The sequence below is a fragment of the Sinocyclocheilus grahami genome, unplaced genomic scaffold (assembly GCF_001515645.1).
Source record: "Sinocyclocheilus grahami isolate Dianchi unplaced genomic scaffold, SAMN03320097.WGS_v1.1 scaffold35.1, whole genome shotgun sequence".
NCBI classification, from domain to species: domain Eukaryota; kingdom Metazoa; phylum Chordata; class Actinopteri; order Cypriniformes; family Cyprinidae; genus Sinocyclocheilus; species Sinocyclocheilus grahami.
In genome coordinates this window covers 1,672,865-1,690,718 of record NW_015505214.1, presented here as the reverse complement: position 1 = coordinate 1,690,718, position 17,854 = coordinate 1,672,865, and the positions used below count along the sequence as shown (strand labels likewise).

The following is a 17,854-nucleotide window of genomic DNA, read 5'->3' as shown; positions in this document are numbered from 1 at the left end:
ATTGACGACACCAACAGGGACGAGCGCACTTGATGATGAATGAAATTAAATACGCTGTGTTTTCCGCAAACTGGCAACCCAGGGTCCCGAAATACATTTGGGTAAACTGGCAGTGGGCGGGTTTCACAAACCAAAACAGAGACCTACATTCCGGCCCGGAACACACATTTTCAAAGTAGAATAACTGACTGTAGCATTGTTTTTCAGATAAACAAGTATGTTAACTTAGCATGTTTCTTAAATATCTGCAAACATATTATGGTATTTTTATGCTTTAGTAGAGTCAAAAACTTACATACAGCACCTTTAAAGCAACCAGGATGATTTGAAATATGTATCTTAAATTGTTTGCTACTAAATAAACTGATTGCTACTAGTACTAAACTGAAAGATGTTGTTTTTTGTGATTAAACCAAATGTTCTCAAAACTGTAATGCTGCAATGACCTCTGCTGGAAATAATGAGGATCACACTGCCAATTATTAGTAAATATCAGTAAAATAATTGTTAGTTTTCCAGCTTTGTTCAAATTAAAGGACAACCTGTATGATTTACTTTAATAAAAGTTTTAGTGGCCACTGACATTTTTTGCACAAAAAAATTGCACACTTAATTTATGTTCAATAGAAACAAAAGAAAATCATACAGGTTTGGAGCAACATGAGAGTAAATAAATTACGAACTATCCCTTTACAATTTCACATACATTTCTCATGAAATTAAATAAACCACAGTGATTTTGATGATGATGAAATGTATCTACTATTATTATTTCTTCTCTTACCACACAGAGACTCTCAGAGAGAAAACTGAGGAAACTTCCTCCAAGTTACGTAGTTAAATACTAATATAACATATGTTCTCCAATAAGTGATGTTTTTCATTCTTTTCAGTACACAGTTCTTTTCAGTAATGTAGACATATCTATTTATCCTTTCCACAACTTTCAGGTTTTCAGGCATTTAGAAGGGTAGATGTGATCTCGGTTTATAGTATCTCATTTTGTAGGGCTATAATATCTGAACTGAAATGGTTCTATTGTTGAAAAAAAAAAATCTAGTCAGTTGGCACACATCTGATATTCAATGTTAAACATTGATTTGTTTCTTTAAGTAAAGGGTTAACCCTGGGACATATATCACCCCACCCTCTAAAGCTCTTTCACCTTATTATTCTTCATGAGCTTTCAGCTTTAGTTCAGCTTGTGAACAAACACAAACATGTGATGCATGTCGTTATTGCCCAAATACAAACCATATGCATTTTTAATGTTATTTTAATATAGGCGACCTCTGCAAATAATATGTTTGTTTTATTAATAACTACAGGTTTTAGACTATTGCAAAAAACCAATGGACTCATCTTTGGTTTTCTGATAACATTTATGACAATACCCAAAGATAAAAACTTGCATGTCTGTGATAATGTTTGAACATTTTTGACTTCAGCACTTAACCTATGCTGTTTTTCCCCATCATTTTTCATTCCGGTTTGATCCACCTTAAACCAGTGGCAGCTGAGACCACCCTCTTCTTTGAGACTTCAGAAACGCTCAATTGCTTACAGGCTGATTTCAATAAGACGGTTGCCAGGGAAAGCTGCTCTAACTATTTGGAACAGAAAAGCATCCTTTGGCCATTTTTGAATGCTGAGAGCTTGATACCATCTTCAGTTTAAAGATAAGATTTATATTTGTGTCATAAGTGTCAAGCTTGCAGCATATGTTTAGACTGGTGTCTGTCTTGCATGTGTGTGTGTGTGCGTGTCTGTGTGTGTGTGTGTGTGTGTGTGTGTGTGTGTGTGTGTGTGTGTGTGTGTGTGTGTGTTTGTGTGTGTGTGTGTGTTTTTTAATGATTAACGACTAAATGCTGCACATCCATGCCAAACACTGTGAATGATTCCTGGAATACCTCATCAAAGGTGCACAACTGAGGAGACACTAGTATAACAGTATGTTTTTCATAAACGTGTGCATTATCACCATGTGTTTTCTTCAAGTGATTGATCCGTGTCTCCTATATGCATACTGGCAGCATGGCTAAGCGTGTGGCTGTGATTGGAACAGGCAGCTCTGGACTGACCTCCATCAAATGCTGCTTGGATGAAGGGCTGGAGCCTGTGTGCTTTGAGAGCAGTGATGATATTGGAGGACTCTGGAGGTTTAAGGTTGAAAATGAATTCCATTTTAAACATTTAATGTTTGCAGTTTGAACAGCTGAGCAATAAAGGTGAAGTGTGTCATTTCTGTGCCATCCATGATACCAAAATGAATTGGAAAATTACTAACTAACAAGAATGATTTTTAGCACACTGTAATCTAAGCAATACAAGATCAGGTGCCAGAAGCCGATGCCTTAATAATTTATACCCTGCCGTTTTAATACAATAACATTCAAAAGTTTGGGGTAGATAATGTTTATGAAAGAAGTCTCTTATGCTCACCAAGACTGCATTCATTAGATCAAAAATACAGTAAAAATAGTAATATTGTAAAATGTTATGACAATTTAAAAAAAAAGTTTTCTAATATATTTTAATATATTAAAATAGAATTTATTGTGAAGGAAAAGCTGAATTTTCAGCAGCCATAAACAGTGGCAAAACGGTAATGCTCATTGGTTCACCCCACCAGTTACATAATACCGAGTCTGTAATGTTTCTACACTGAAAAAAATATGGGGTTTTGTTCCTCATGTTCAGAACACTGCCAAAACATCATTTTAGAAATATTGCCAGATTATGTTTTGTCATTCCTGGTGGCTGAAAAGTTCATTAACATCTCCAAAACTAATTCTTTGCCTGCCGAGATAAGGCAAGCAGAATTCCTTAGTGTTTTTAAATTTTCCCTTAAAGCTTGTAATTGTCTTATTTTTTCTATTTATTTGTTAAATTTTTGATAGTTTGTTTTTATTTGGTACTTTATTTGTGTCGGTATTTCACTTTTATTAATGCATTGTTGTATAACTGTATGTTTTATTTGCCTTATTCTACTTATTCTCTTTTTCTAAAGATGTTACTTTTAAAGGCACTATAGAAAATAAGTTTATTACTATTTTGATCCATTGTAAAAAATGATATTACTGTGCAAATGTCTCGATTACTTAAGCATGTTCTTGCTAAGACACCACTTAGACAGTACAGCAACCAATCAATGAATGTACCAGAGCCCTCCAGAAGATACAGAGGTGGAGGAATAACCATCACAGTTGCAAAGATGAGATGGAAGCTTGGCTATCTTTCTTCACTTAGCAGAACCATTGATGGCTGAGTTTGAGGAACTTGAGCAACAAACTCTACCTGATGAGGTAAAAAAAAAAAAAAAAAAGAGGTGTGACAGCAGCACTGGCGTTTTTTTTTTATTAAAATGAAGATCCTGGATAGAGTGTGGAAATTATAGTGGAGGTGGATCTGAGGAAAGAAAAGGAGAATAAGACAGATAGCAAAACACCTGCCAAATCAAATCTGATGATGGATAGAGACAGACAACACAAGTCACACATCAGAAATAAAACAGAGTGTCACGGTTCATGGGTCCGGACGGTCTTTCTGCGTCTTGTCATGTGCTTGTATGTGCGTACGTCACTCGTTAGTGGTTGCAGCTGGTGCTCAATCAGAGCGTGCCAGCTGCAACTCGTTAGCGAGCCCTTTATAGGCCACTCTGTTCAATGTGTGTTTGTCGGTTCGTTATTCTCATGTTCCTGTCTCCCTGTCAGTTCTCTGTTTCCAGTTCTCGCTCAGTCTGGGTACGGATCTTCAGCCTTCTCCTTGGTTTGGTCAACACAGTGCTTGAAGGGATTTCTCAGTGGAGCTCTGATTCTGACCAGGACCCGAGGATTATCACCTTGTGTCTCCGTTATTGTGATTACTAAATAAACCTTACCTTTGCACTCGCACTTGGATCCTGACTCTTCTCTGCCGTGACACAGAGAAATGTAAAGCGATGGCCTGTAAAACAAGCCGGCAAGATACAAAGACAGGGCACTCTCTTAAAAATATAGATTCCAAAAGGGGATTTTCACAGTGATGCAATTGAAGAACCATTTCTAGTTCCTCAAAGAAACTTTTAGTGAACGGAACCATTTTTACCTAGTGTGAAGAACATTTGAATTATCTAAGAACCTTTTTTCACAATAAAGAACCTTATGTGTAGTGGAAAGATTCCATGGATGTTAAATGTTCTTCATGAAACATCAGTGCAAATAAAGATACTTTACTTTTTAGAGTGCAGGCAGCAAATATTACTCCACCACCTGCAAAAAAACAACAACCTGCTGATGAACAAACACAACAGGTTCAGTAGGCTAAGTCATACAGAACCTATGGTCTCTCTCTCAACCTTTGAGCATGAAGAAAATAATACAGGTGGTTGAAAAATGACACCAAAAGATAATGATAGAAAAAGAAGATCGAGCCAGGAATGGGCAGTATTTCAGATACATGTAGGCTATTTAAAATATGTATTTGAAATACAAAATACAATTTCGTGCATCAACTAGTTCAGACATTCCCCCTCCCCTAAACCCCAACCAATCCCAACGACTTTTCTGGAATAAGAATAGGTGAGGATGTCATGGTCAGTTGTACTTGTTAATTAAAGCATAGGGGTAAGCAAATATATCCAAATATACTTCATTGCTTAGTGGTTTCAGTTTGTCAACTTGTCATCACAACTTTTGATAACACACCGGAAAGATATGATTATGAACATTATGGAATTTAAGTCAGTATCAAGTCATTTAAGTGTACTTTCTAAGGTGACAACTGTAGTTGCTGTAATTACTAATGTATTACTGTAACATATCTTTTAAAGCAACCAGGATGATTTGAAATATGTATCTGTAATGGGGCTGACAAGACGTGAGACGTGCGGATCCATGTGCAAGCTTTTATTAAAGCAGAAGAGGTCAGAAACACAGGATCGAACAATGGCAAACAGGTATATGGCGGGCAAGACACAAGAATGATCCTAGGGCTAGCGTAGGTCAACGAACGGCGAACAAAATCAAAAGGGCGAAACTAGAGGGGATAAATTCAAGAAAACAGGCAAAGATCAGAAACCGGGAAAACAGACAAGGCAAGACTAGACTAGGCTGGGCTGGGCTGGGCTGGGAAACTAACGAGGGCTCTGTAAAGTAGCTATCACTGCTTGCGATAAGCACATACAATACTCGGCGGCGGGAAGGGATCAGAGTGAGTGTTAAATAGTGAGTGAGTGATATGAAACAGCTGTGTGCAATCAGTGCTGTGTGCAATCAGTGAAACAGCTGTGTGCAATCAGTGCTGTGTGCAATCAGTGAAACAGCTGTGTGCAATCAGTGCTGTGTGCAATCAGTGAAACAGCTGTGTGCAATCAGTGCTGTGTGCAATCAGTGGGGTCGGGACAGGACAACAGTTCACAAACGACCTCCTGGGCCGAAACAAAGCAAGCAAAGAATTCACAAACGGCCTCTATAGCCATGACAGGACGAGCAGGGAGTTCGTAAATGGCCATAGACAGGACGGGCAGAGGGTTCACAGACGGCCTCCATAGCCATGACAAGGCAGGACGAGGATTCACAGACGGCCTCCTTAGCCATGACAGGACAGGCAGAGAGTTCACCGACGGCCTCCATAGCCGTGACAGGATGGGACGAGAGTTCACAGACGTCCTCCATAACCATGACGGGACAAGCAGGGAGTTCGCAAACGGCCTAGTGTTTGGGGATACCAGCTGTGCGTGCAGACACCAGGGGTGCATCCCTCACACTGGATACCAGACTGGGATACCGAAAGGCTGACCTTGAGAATCTGGGTGTAACAGACAGGACGTGACATGACTCTGGATGAATAGCTGAGACGTGACGTGACTCCGGATGAACGGCTGAGATGTGACGAGGCTCTGGCAGATCAGATGAGACTTGACTGGACTCATGAAGATCAGTTGTGACTTGACTTGACTCCTGAAGATCAGCTGTGACTAGACTTGACTCTTGACGATCAGTTGTGACTTGACTTGACTCCTGACGATCCACTGTGACGTGACTTGCCTCATGAAGAACAGCTGTGACTTGACTGGCCTCATGAAGATAAGCTGAGACTTGACTGAACTCAGGAAGATCAGCTGTGACTAGACTTGACTCTTGACGATCAGTTGTGACTTGACTAGACTCATGAGTATCAGCTGTGACTTGACCAGATTCAAGATAATAAACTGTGACTCGATTTGACTCATGACGATCAGACAAGACTAGACTAGACTGGACTGGACTGGACTGGGCTGGGCTGGGCTGGGCTGGGCTGGGAAACTAACGAGGGCTCTGTAAAGTAGCTATCACTGCTTGCGATAAGCACATACAATACTCGGCGGCGGGAAGGGATCAGAGTGAGTGTTAAATAGTGAGTGAGTGATATGAAACAGCTGTGTGCAATCAGTGCTGTGTGCAATCAGTGAAACAGCTGTGTGCAATCAGTGCTGTGTGCAATCAGTGCAATGAATGATGGGATATGTAGTCCGGGATGATATGCAACAGTGTGTAGTGCGAGAGTCAATGAAAATGGAAAGGGTGACCTCTGATCATAAGCAGACGGAAGTTCATGGACCAGATTCATGACAGTATCTTACATTGTTTGCTACTAAATAAACTGATTGCTACAAGTACTAAACTGAAAGATGTTGTTTTTGTGATTAAACCAGATTAAACACTCAAAACTGTAATGCTGCAATGACCTCTGCTGGAAATAATGAGGATCACACTGCCAATTATTAGTAAATATCAGTAAAATAATTGTTAGTTTTCAAGCTTTGTTCAAATTAAAGGACAACCTGTATGATTTACTTTAATAAAGGTTTTAGTGGCCACTGACATTTTTTGCACAAAAAAATTGCACACTTCATATACGTTCAATAGAAACAAAAGAAAATCATACAGGTTTGGAGCAACATGAGAGTAAATAAATTATGAACTATCCCTTTACAATTTCACATACATTTCTCATTAAATTAAATAAACCACAGTGATTTTGATGATGATGAAATTTATCTACTATTATTATTTCTTCTCTTACGACACAGAGACTCTCAGAGAGAAAACTGAGGAAACTTCCTCCAAGTTACATAATTAAATACTAATATAACATATGTTCTCCAATAAGTGATGTTTTTCATTCTTTTCAGTACACAGTTCTTTTCAGTAATGTAGACATATCTATTTATCCTTTCCACAACTTTCAGGTTTTCAGGCACTTAGAAGGGTAGATGTGATCTCGGTTTATAGTATCTAATTTTGTAGGGCTATAATATCTGAACTGAAATGGTTCCATTATTGAAAAAAAAAAAATCTAGTCAGTTGGCACACATCTGATATTCAATGTTAAACATTGATTTGTTTCTTTAAGTAAAGGGTTAACCCTGGGACATATATCACCCCACCCTCTAAAGCTCTTTCACCTTATTATTCTTCATGAGCTTTCAGCTTTAGTTCAGCTTGTGAACAAACACAAACATGTGATGCATGTCGTTATTGCCCAAATACAAACCATATGCATTTTTAATGTTATTTTAATATAGGCGACCTCTGCAAATAATATGTTTGTTTTATTAATAACTACAGGTTTTAGACTATTGTGAAAAACCAATGGACTCATCTTTGGTTTTCTGATAACATTTATGACAATACCCAAAGATAAAGACTTGCATGTCTGTGATAATGTTTGAACATTCTTGACTTCAGCACTTAACCTATGCTGTTTTTCCCCATAATTTTTCATTTCGGTTTGATCCACCTTAAACCAGTGGCAGCTGAGACCACCCTCTTCTTTGAGACTTCAGAAACGCTCAATTGCTTACAGGCTGATTTCAATAAGACGGTTGCCAGGGAAAGCTGCTCTAACTATTTGGAACAGAAAAACATCCTTTGGGCATTTTTGAATGCTGAGGGCTTGATACCATCTTCAGTTTAAAGGTTAGATTTATATTTGTGTCATAAGTGTCAAGCTTGCAGCATATGTTTAGACTGGTGTCTGTCTTGCATGTGTGTGTGTGTGTGTGTGTGTGTGTGTTTGTGTGTGTTTTAATGATTAACGACTAAATGCTGCACATCCATGCCAAACATTGTGAATGATTCCTGGAATACCTCATCAAAGGTGCACAACTGAGGAGACACTAGTATAACAGTATGTTTTTCATAAACGTGTGCATTATCACCATGTGTTTTCTTCAAGTGATTGATCCGTGTCTCCTATATGCATACTGGCAGCATGGCTAAGCGTGTGGCTGTGATTGGAACAGGCAGCTCTGGACTGACCTCCATCAAATGCTGCTTGGATGAAGGGCTGGAGCCTGTGTGCTTTGAGAGCAGTGATGATATTGGAGGACTCTGGAGGTTTAAGGTTGAAAATTAATTCCATTTTAAACATTTAATGTTTGCAGTTTGAACAACTGAGCAATAAAGGTGAAGTGTGTCATTTCTGTGCCATCCATGATACCAAAATGAATTGGAAAATGACTAACTAACAAGAATGATTTTTAGCACACTGTAATCTAAGCAATACAAGATCAGGTGCCAGAAGCCGATGCCTTAAAGGGGTCATATGATGTTGCTAAAAAAGAACATTATTTTGTGAATTTGGTGTAATGAAATGTGTTTATGCGGTTTAAGGTAAAAAATACACATTATTTTCCACATACTGTACATTATTGTTTCTCCTCTATGCCCCGCTTTTCTGAAACGTGTACAAAGCTTTTTGCAAAACTCATCGTTCTGAAAAGCGAGGTGTGCTCTGATTGGCCAGCTATCCAGTGCGTTGTGATTGGCTGTATACCTCAAGCGTGTGATGGAAATGTTACGCCCCTCACCATATTGTGATGCCCTGTCAGGCCGGAACGATGATTCAAAAACATAAAAACCCATTATAAACGAGGCATTCGTTGCATCCAGTGGGGACATAATTATGGATTATAATGGGATTATAATGACTTATACTGTCTTTTTACACGTTGCGTTGCATCGCGCCGCGTAAACATAAAACCATGTCTGCATTTGTGCTCGAAGAAATGACAAACAACAAGCGCTACTCTACACTGCCCAAAAAACTCGCTTTAAATATATAAAATATAAAAACTCTTTAAAGGGGTCATATGATGCGATTTAAATTTTTCCTTTCTCTTTGGAGTGTTACAAGCTCTTGGGGCATAAAGAAGATCTGTAAAGTCTCTTATGCTCACCAAGACTAAAAATACTGTAACAAAAATACAGTAAAAATAGTAATATTGTGAAATGTTGTGACAATTTAAATAAAAGTTTTCTAATATATTTGAATATATTAAAATAGAATTTATTGTGAAGGAAAAGCTGAATTTTCAGCAGCCATTACGTAACTCTTCAGTGTCATACTGATCTTTTTGTGGAAACCATGGTATATTTTTTCATGATTATTTGATTAATAGAAAGTTCAAAAAACAGCATTTATTAATAGATTATACATAAATTATAGCTTATAGATTATAATAATTAATGTAATTATTGTTGCACCACCTTTTTATGGTAATTTCTTTTTCATTTTGAATGTTTTTTTCTAAATATTTTTTGTTCTGACCTGTTTAACTTGCATTTTCTGTATGGAAGAAAAATCACAATTTAAAATGTATTATTATTATTGTTGTTGTTGTCTTTCACACTCTCGCCAACTGCCATTGGTCAAAAAACAGATAGCTCCAAACTCTATTCAATGAGTTGGTTTTGTTTACACTTTTGGGGACAATAATCCTTCAGATGGCTTACTTAATGTTTTGCTGCATATTATGATGGGATAAGAGAGAGTATTTTAACAATGAACAATATTACACACTTTACCTTTAAACAAAACTTTACAAAGCTACAAAGCTAATCTGTTCAAAGTCATTGACCGTATCCCTCTGTTTATTCACAGGAAAAACCTGAGGCAGACCGTTGCAGCATTTATCGTTCTGTCATAGTGAACACCTCTAAAGAGATGATGTGCTACAGTGATTTCCCTGTGCCGGATCATTACCCCAACTTCATGCACAACTCTATGATCATGCAGTACCTCAAACTCTATGCTGAGCACTTCCACTTGCTCAAACACATTCGCTTTCAGGTAATTAACACCATGACATCACATCTGCTGAGATTTCACCTAGTAGGAAATGCTCCAGGTTTACATCCTCATTGGTCATGGCAAACGTACCTTTCAGCCGATTAGATTTTATGGTTTGAGTTTGGGATTAGGACTATTAGACAACAGTGACGTTCCAGGAACACATCTTGCTTGGGAAAATTATTCTCAGATAATTGTGTGTTTTGAGTGTTTGAAACAGCATTCTCTGTGTAAAGATGACAGGTAGCATTCAGGCTCTGTGTGGTTGGGTGTATTTCAGACCACAGTTCGCAGTGTGAGACAAAGGCCTAATTTCTCTGACTCTGGTCAGTGGGAGGTGGTGACCGTGGACAGAGATGGACGAGAGGAGACACATGTGTTTGACGGTGTGCTAGTGTGTGCAGGACACTACACACAACCCATCAAACCCCTCTCAGACTTCCCAGGTGCTCACCTGATATTACAGCACTCTGTCATCATATATACAGAATGTGCGGCATTCAGCACTGTGTGTAATACTAATTGCCTGTAAGGCTCTATACATGTTATGGATTTAATGAAATGTACATACATGGAAACATCAATATATTGTATAACTTTTATTGTTTATTGTTATGTGCTGCAGGTATTGACACATTCTCGGGGACAATAATTCACAGCTGGGAATATAAGGAACCTGATCCTTACCTTGGGAAGAGAGTTGTTGTCGTTGGGATTGGGAATTCTGGTGGAGACATTGCCGTGGAGCTCAGCAGAGCATGTGAGAAGGCAAGCGAGATTTAATAGTTTAATATCTAATATATAAGTCTGATATTTTTGTACAGATTGTTTTAGGTTCTCAGCAGGGTCAAAATCATATGGAGATATGAAGGGGAATGCATCTAAGTAACAGACAAATAGCAACTGAGTGATAGGTGTCATTTTTTAGGACCTGTCACGCTGCTGCGAGATGAAGGTAAAGGCGCAGAAAGAAGCAGATAAATCCAAATAGGGTATTTATTCCACAAACACTGACGGACAGGTAGTCCACAAACAGCAGAACGAGAGGTACAAACAATAAACAACAAACTCAAACTGAGGAGACAGGAACTTAAGTACCAGACCAAATTAGCATAATGACTAAATTAACAAGACACAGGTGAACTAAGGCAGTCAAGGGGAGACAGAAACTAGGTCAATGCACAGGGTGATTGACAGAGAAGAAAATGGTCAGGAGACGGCGGAGGGATGGCAAAGGGCTGGCAGAAAGGCAGGCAGACAACCAGGGCAGCAATGACGGAGGTAGGAGCCAGGGTGGAACAGATGGAGGGAGGAACAAAGGAGGAGCTCGGAGCAGGAGGAGACGGGAAAAGCTCCAGAGCCCAGCCAGGAAGAGGACCCACGGTGGAGCCTATGGAGGGAGGAGCCATGGTGGAGGAAGGGTTGACGACTCCAGGAGGCCGACTGACGGCGGCAGAGCATGTGGAAGAGGAGCCCAAGGTGATGAGGAGGATCCGGAGGGCCCAGTTGGAGCAGATGGCACAGGCGACCAAGGTGGAGCCAGAGCGACAGAGAACCAAGGTAGAGCTAGAGGTAGGGAGGAGCCTGACAGAGCCAGAGGGACGGAGGGACGATGCGCAGCCAGAGTAGTGGAGTCCTGAGGCAGCGGATGGTCGACAACTGACCAAGGCGGAGCCGGAGGGACGAGGGAGCCCGGCAAAGCTGGTGGACTGATGGGTCAAGGCGGAGAGGAGGGAGCTAGGAGCCATGGTGGAGCCACTGGCTCGACGGACCAAGGCAGAGTCCGGGACTCAGAGGTTGGAGGCAGAGACAAGGAATCCTTTAGCCACATCGCCAATGGAGACTGGCATATCCACAGCGAACCCACAACACAGATGGTGGGCTGAGGGGCTGGCAGGAAGCAGCGGCAGAGGGACAGAGAATAGGTGTGTTCGACATCATACAGCACTGCGCAGACCGATCTGCGAGAGTAGCCGCTTGCAATCAGGGGTGGAATTAGCAACAGAAACACTATTTTATACTGCTTAATACAGTGCCATCAGTTCAAGAATAAAGTTCAACATAAACATATACAAAGTTCTGGTATGAAACTCTAGCGCCATTTTGGAGAGTATCCACTGAACGTAAACAGCATATGCTGTTCTGTGTCAGCTGCACTATGCGTATCCGCATGGCATAGCTGACAGAGAACAGCATACACGGTTTACGTTCAGTGGATACTCTCCAAAATGGTGCTAGGGTGACGCGGAGGAGACAAATTGTTGAATAAAGTCATTATTTCTGTTTTCTTTGCGTATACAATAAGTATTTTCGTAGCTTCATAAAATTACGGTTGAACCCCTGATGTCACGTGGATTATTTTACCGATCTCCTTGCTACGTTTCTGGACCTTGCTCGTGGTAATTACATTGCTGTTTTTGCGATGGTCAGAGAGCATCAAACATATCTTAATTTGTGTTCCGAAGATGAACGAAGGTCTTATGGGTTTAGAACGACATGAGGGTGAGTAATTAATGATAGAAATTTTCATTTTTGGGTGAACTAACCCTTTAAGCCAGTAGGCGTGGTAGCCTAGGCACACATAGCCAAAGGCCAATAACGTTAAGTTGGTTGGCGTGGTAGCCCAGGCACACATAGATAGCAATATATGCGGTTCACATGGCTCTTTGGAGCAGCAGCAGCAGTACATATATCTTGGCGATAGATCTGCTTTCTGGGGGGTGTCTTGTCTATCCTGTCTGTTAATATTCATGTGTGTGGACACATGTATGTGCACTGATGCAGTTATATCCTTATACGCAGCGACTTGCACATATTGGCTTGTATTGTTCATTTTGGTGTCCCCTGCTTTGTGGGGGGTTATTCAAGTCATATGTGCAGCAGCAGTATTTCTTACATGCTCACAGCAGCATGTTGTGGATGTACTGGCAGTAGCAAGTCTCTGTACTTGCTCTGCCGCAGCAACAGCAGCAGCGTAGCAGATCTATTCTGCCAAGACCAAATACATTAACATTGTCATGTACTGTACATTACCATGCAAATCACTCCGAGAGCTGTCATGACAGAAATACTATTTAAATACCAATTAAGTGAGGGTAAATATGCTTTTATCAGTGTTTTTTGAAAACATGACTCAATATAACACTGTGACTAAGCTTTTACTGTTTTAAAACACAGATTTGTGAGCATTATTGGAATTGAGGATGTTAGAATAAACCCAAAACCCACGTGATGGTTGTCATGAGCTGAATTTGCAGAATCGTGAAACAGCTGTGTCATCATTAAAGCTCCTGCAGCTGCTCTGGAGAAACTGCGCCGGCTGAGTCCAAAATTTCTGAGCCTGCGCAGTACTGCATCAAGTCGAGCACATCTATTGATTGAGAACACAGGAGAGGGGTCAGGAGAGGGAGGCTGGGTTGGAGCTCGAGACAGACCTCCAGGAAGGTGTATGCCGCCCACACACACTAACTTGCGACTCCCAACACTGGGAGCGTGGTGGACAGGGGAATGACCTCCGTAGTCGTGACAGGGGTGACAGACAGTTCAGGGTGGACAAACTGTTCAAAACTGACCACCATGGTCATGACAAGACAGGACAGGCAATTCAAGACAGGTAGACAGTTCAGGACAGGTCAGGACAGGCAATTCCTCCAGGTGTTCCTCGAGGGAGCAGCTCCCCTGCTCCATGCAGAGCAGGTTGACGGCGGGGAGGTAATCCATGAAAACAAAAGTAAAAGACTGGCAAAAATGAGAAAAATAAACGGGGTAAACACAATGGGATGCTCTCTTTTTGTGGGCAGTTATTCTATCACACTGCTGCGAGATGAAGGTAAAGGTGCTCGAAAGAAGATAAATCCAAATAGGGTATTTATTCCACAAACACTGAAGAACAGGTAGTCCAAAAACAGCAGAACGTGAGGTGCAAACACATTCTTAAATACTTAAATACCAGACCAAACGAGGATAATGAATATATTAACAAGACACAGGTGAACTAACTAAGGCAATGTAGGGGAGACAGAAACTAGATCAATGAACAAAGTCCAAACAGGGTGATGCTGTGACAGGATCCAACTGATTATTTTCAAATTAAATAATTAAATATTAAATCAAATTGCAACCTTCCCGACAGCTAAATAAATAAATACTTTTCAAAAGTAATGGATTATGGTAGAATTCCAAGGTACAATATGTAACCACTTACTGTTGACACTATTAATCCATTTAATGTCATAATTAGCATATATCAGCATAATACTAAAATAAGTATATGACTAATTAATTTAGCATACTAACTACCTATCTAACAAAAACAAATATAAAATTCATCCTCATAATACAATAGATATTTGCCTTTTTTTAATGAATAATTGTAAATGGTTAAAAATTTTGGGGGTAATATAGCAAAGTACAGTAATATAAATATACATTAATTAGTATGTATATAAATAATGTACATTAAACTTCCCATGAAATCATTTTTAATGTAATGCAGTTTGTTATAAATAATGTATCTGTGCACATAATAGTTATTTTTTTAATTCATATCCCCTTGTAATATTGCATCAAAATAACTTACCCTCCTCGTCGCAACAACATCTACAATAACCTCTCCAGTTCAACAGCCTGTCACTCACATGAGATTGCAGTAATTACCAAACAGCAACGATCCAATTCAAAAATGATTTCCATTTCATGCCAAATTTAAGTTTCTAGATCTACCCCTGCTAAATGAATGCACAATATGTCATCAAACTCTGTGTCCATATGGCTGATTATTACCTCCATTTTACCCCCTCGGTTCCGAATATGTGGTTACTCTGTTGTTTCTCATTAATATTCTCCTATTTTGACAAGCTTACATTCACTCATGTCTATCTACTAATTCAGTTTCCATTTCTCAAATTGCTTTGGTCTTCCTGTTCCCCATTCTCTTAGACATTCCTGAGTACCCGGAAAGGTGCTTGGGTCATAGGTCGCATGGCTGGTAAAGGGCTTCCTCAAGATATGACGATGGTCAGACGAGTTCGAGATCTTATTTACAGCCTCCTGCCTCGAGCTCTGCTCAACTGGATTGGAGAGAGAAGCCTCAATCAGAGACACGACCACAAGCTGTATGGACTACAGCCTGCTCACAGGTGAAGGGTCAAAACATGATCCTCAAAGACTCTTACCAAACTCTTTTCATTGTTGATGATTAAAGTAAAGCCCTGAGAGTTTAAAAATTACCTCATGATTCACAGTGACCTTTACCCATTTTTTATTTTTTTGATTCCAGGATTCTCGATCAGCGTACCATTATAAACGATGACCTTCCAGGTCGCATTCTGGTAGGAGAACTGGTGATGAAGCCAAATGTGCAGAAGTTTCAAGGCTCGACAGTTGTCTTTGATGATGGGACTGTTGAAGAGAAGATTGATGCAGTGATCTTATGCACAGGATATGATTATAGATTCCCCTTCCTCCCCACCTCCTTAAACTCTGGTTTTGATGGAGATATGAAACTCTACAGAAGAGTCTTCCCTCCATCTCTTGAGCATCCAACACTGGCCATCATGGGCCTGCTGCTGACCAAAGGGCCGATCATGCCAGCTGTAGAGCTACAGGCACGCTGGGCCACCAGGGTCATTGCAGGTAATGAGCAACCATAAGTTATGGGAAAAAATAATTTTGTGATTTGTAGGTGAAGTAAATATAGAGAATCATATGAAACATATTTTTATGTGATTATGGGTAAAAAAAAAAAATTCAATATTAATTTGCCTGTTCTTCAAGGACTAAACCATCTTCCTCCAGCTGAGAAAATGGATAAAATAATTGAGAAAGACATACAAGCAAATTTAAAGAGGTAATTATTTATTCACCTGGATGATCATTTCAAATAGGTTTTATTTTGACAGTTAATCTGCTATCTCTCTACAGTTACCCCTGTCCCAAGCTGGCTGCCCTTCAAGTGAACTACATCCCTTACCTAGACACAATAGCAAAGGAAGTGGGCGTCTGTCCCAACATTGCTTGGCTGCTCCTGAGGGACCCTGCTGTTGGTTTAAGGGTTTTCTTCGGGCCCTGTACTCCCTACCAGTTTCGACTGAGCGGACCGGGGCACTGGAGAGGTGCCCGTCAGGCCATCCTTACCCAATGGGATCGTGTGGCCAAACCCATGAAGACTCGGCCCATTCCAGAACCTTCATCCTTCAGTTTATTTTTTTGGCTGGGCCTGTCAGGAGGGGCTGCAATGATTTTTGCTTTAATGGCAATGCAAAAGAAGACCCCACTGTTTCTGAATATCAGTTAGATCCCATAGATATCCCACACTCAATTTTTGGGTAGCTCTGATTTGCGTTTAAAATGTAACCTAATTGTTTCTTAATCTAATTCTTGGAGTTCATTATCTTTTATAATCCATGTAATAAGTTATATTTTAAATTCTCATCAAACATTGTTGTCAAACAAGTGTATTTTTTGTTCTTAGATTTATCTCAAAACAAGTACTCTGCCATATATCTAGACATCATAATTATCTTTTTTGTGTTTTGTTTTGTTTTTCAACCAGGTAATATAGTAATATGTATTTTGACAATCATCACAGAAGAAAAGTGTCCGCATTTTCATCACTCTATATACTTTTAAATAAAAAAGTCATTGGAGAAGCCTGGGTCTGTCAGGGCTGCTATTTTGTGATTGTGAGATGAGATGATGATTATTACCATGCCTACATATCATTTAGTTTCTCTCTCACACATTTAAACATGACAAAAAAAAATTATCATAGTGAAAAAATTGAGAAAACAGTCAATATTTTTCAGGGTTTCCACACAATAAATGTAAAATAGTACTATTTATTATAATAGATTTTCATAGTTAAAGCTTAAACGTCTGGGACAGGAGTACATGTTAAACACTTTTCCAAGACTGTTTTAATGTGACCTTGACGTACCAAAAAGAAAAAAAGCTTTAATAAAAATCAAGCCTTGGGACATGTAAGTGGCAAAAGAAAACAGGACTTAGCTGTCATTTGTAATCATTTTTTTAACTAATTTACGGTGGACGAGAAGTGCAAAGCAAATTACAATTCTGAAAACAAAATAACAAATTACAAACGCAAATGCAAGTCTAAAAAACGAAATAACAATTCAGAAAGCACAACAACAATTCAGAAAACATTATAACAAGTCAGAAAACACAATGAAAAATTCGAAAACAAAATAAGTCAGAAAACACAACGACAAATCAGACAAACCGGAAGAGGTAGGTATAGTTTGAGACAGCGCCATTGGTTTGGGATCACTCACCGCTGACTGGACGAGACATCTGTCAATCAACGTATACAGGAAGAACCAGCCGAAGAACAGCAGAGTCCTGGTAGAAAGTTCGGGGATTGCATTAAAGTAGCTCAGTTTATATATATTATATGAATTGCCCTTACTCTGGAATAAAAAATACAGGGTGTTTATTTACATTTAGTTAAAAGTGACTGTAAATCATCAGCTCCAGTGGCGCAGATGAATAAATGTGTGCCTTTGGCTTTTTGACGCCATCGACCTGGGTTCGATCCCATCTTTTGCCGAACTTTTTTTCCTCCCTTTTCAAATCTCGTATTAGCAATGGATTCTATTTTCACTAAGTGAAAATAGCAGTATTTTTAGCAATATGCTATTTACACTAAGTGCAAATACCTAGATTTCTACTATCAAGTATACTACTTGTTGCAAATAGTGGCAATTATCTGCACTTCAGTATTGTAGTAAATTATAAAACA

At 39.5% G+C, this 17,854-nt stretch overlaps 1 protein-coding gene across 1 annotated transcript; it reads left to right on the top strand.

Moving 5' to 3' along the window:
* Positions 1–2,043: 2,043 nt before the first annotated feature.
* LOC107581480 (dimethylaniline monooxygenase [N-oxide-forming] 5-like) lies at positions 2,044–16,618 on the top strand. Its single transcript, XM_016267058.1, has 10 exons — positions 2,044–2,166; positions 7,772–7,940; positions 8,235–8,367; positions 9,907–10,095; positions 10,376–10,541; positions 10,721–10,863; positions 15,034–15,233; positions 15,374–15,729; positions 15,871–15,943; positions 16,018–16,618. Exons 3-10 carry the CDS (start codon positions 8,236–8,238, stop codon positions 16,388–16,390), a joined length of 1,632 nt encoding a protein of 543 aa, XP_016122544.1. The 5' UTR covers positions 2,044–2,166; positions 7,772–7,940; position 8,235; the 3' UTR covers positions 16,391–16,618.
* The last annotated feature ends 1,236 nt before the right edge of the window (positions 16,619–17,854 follow it).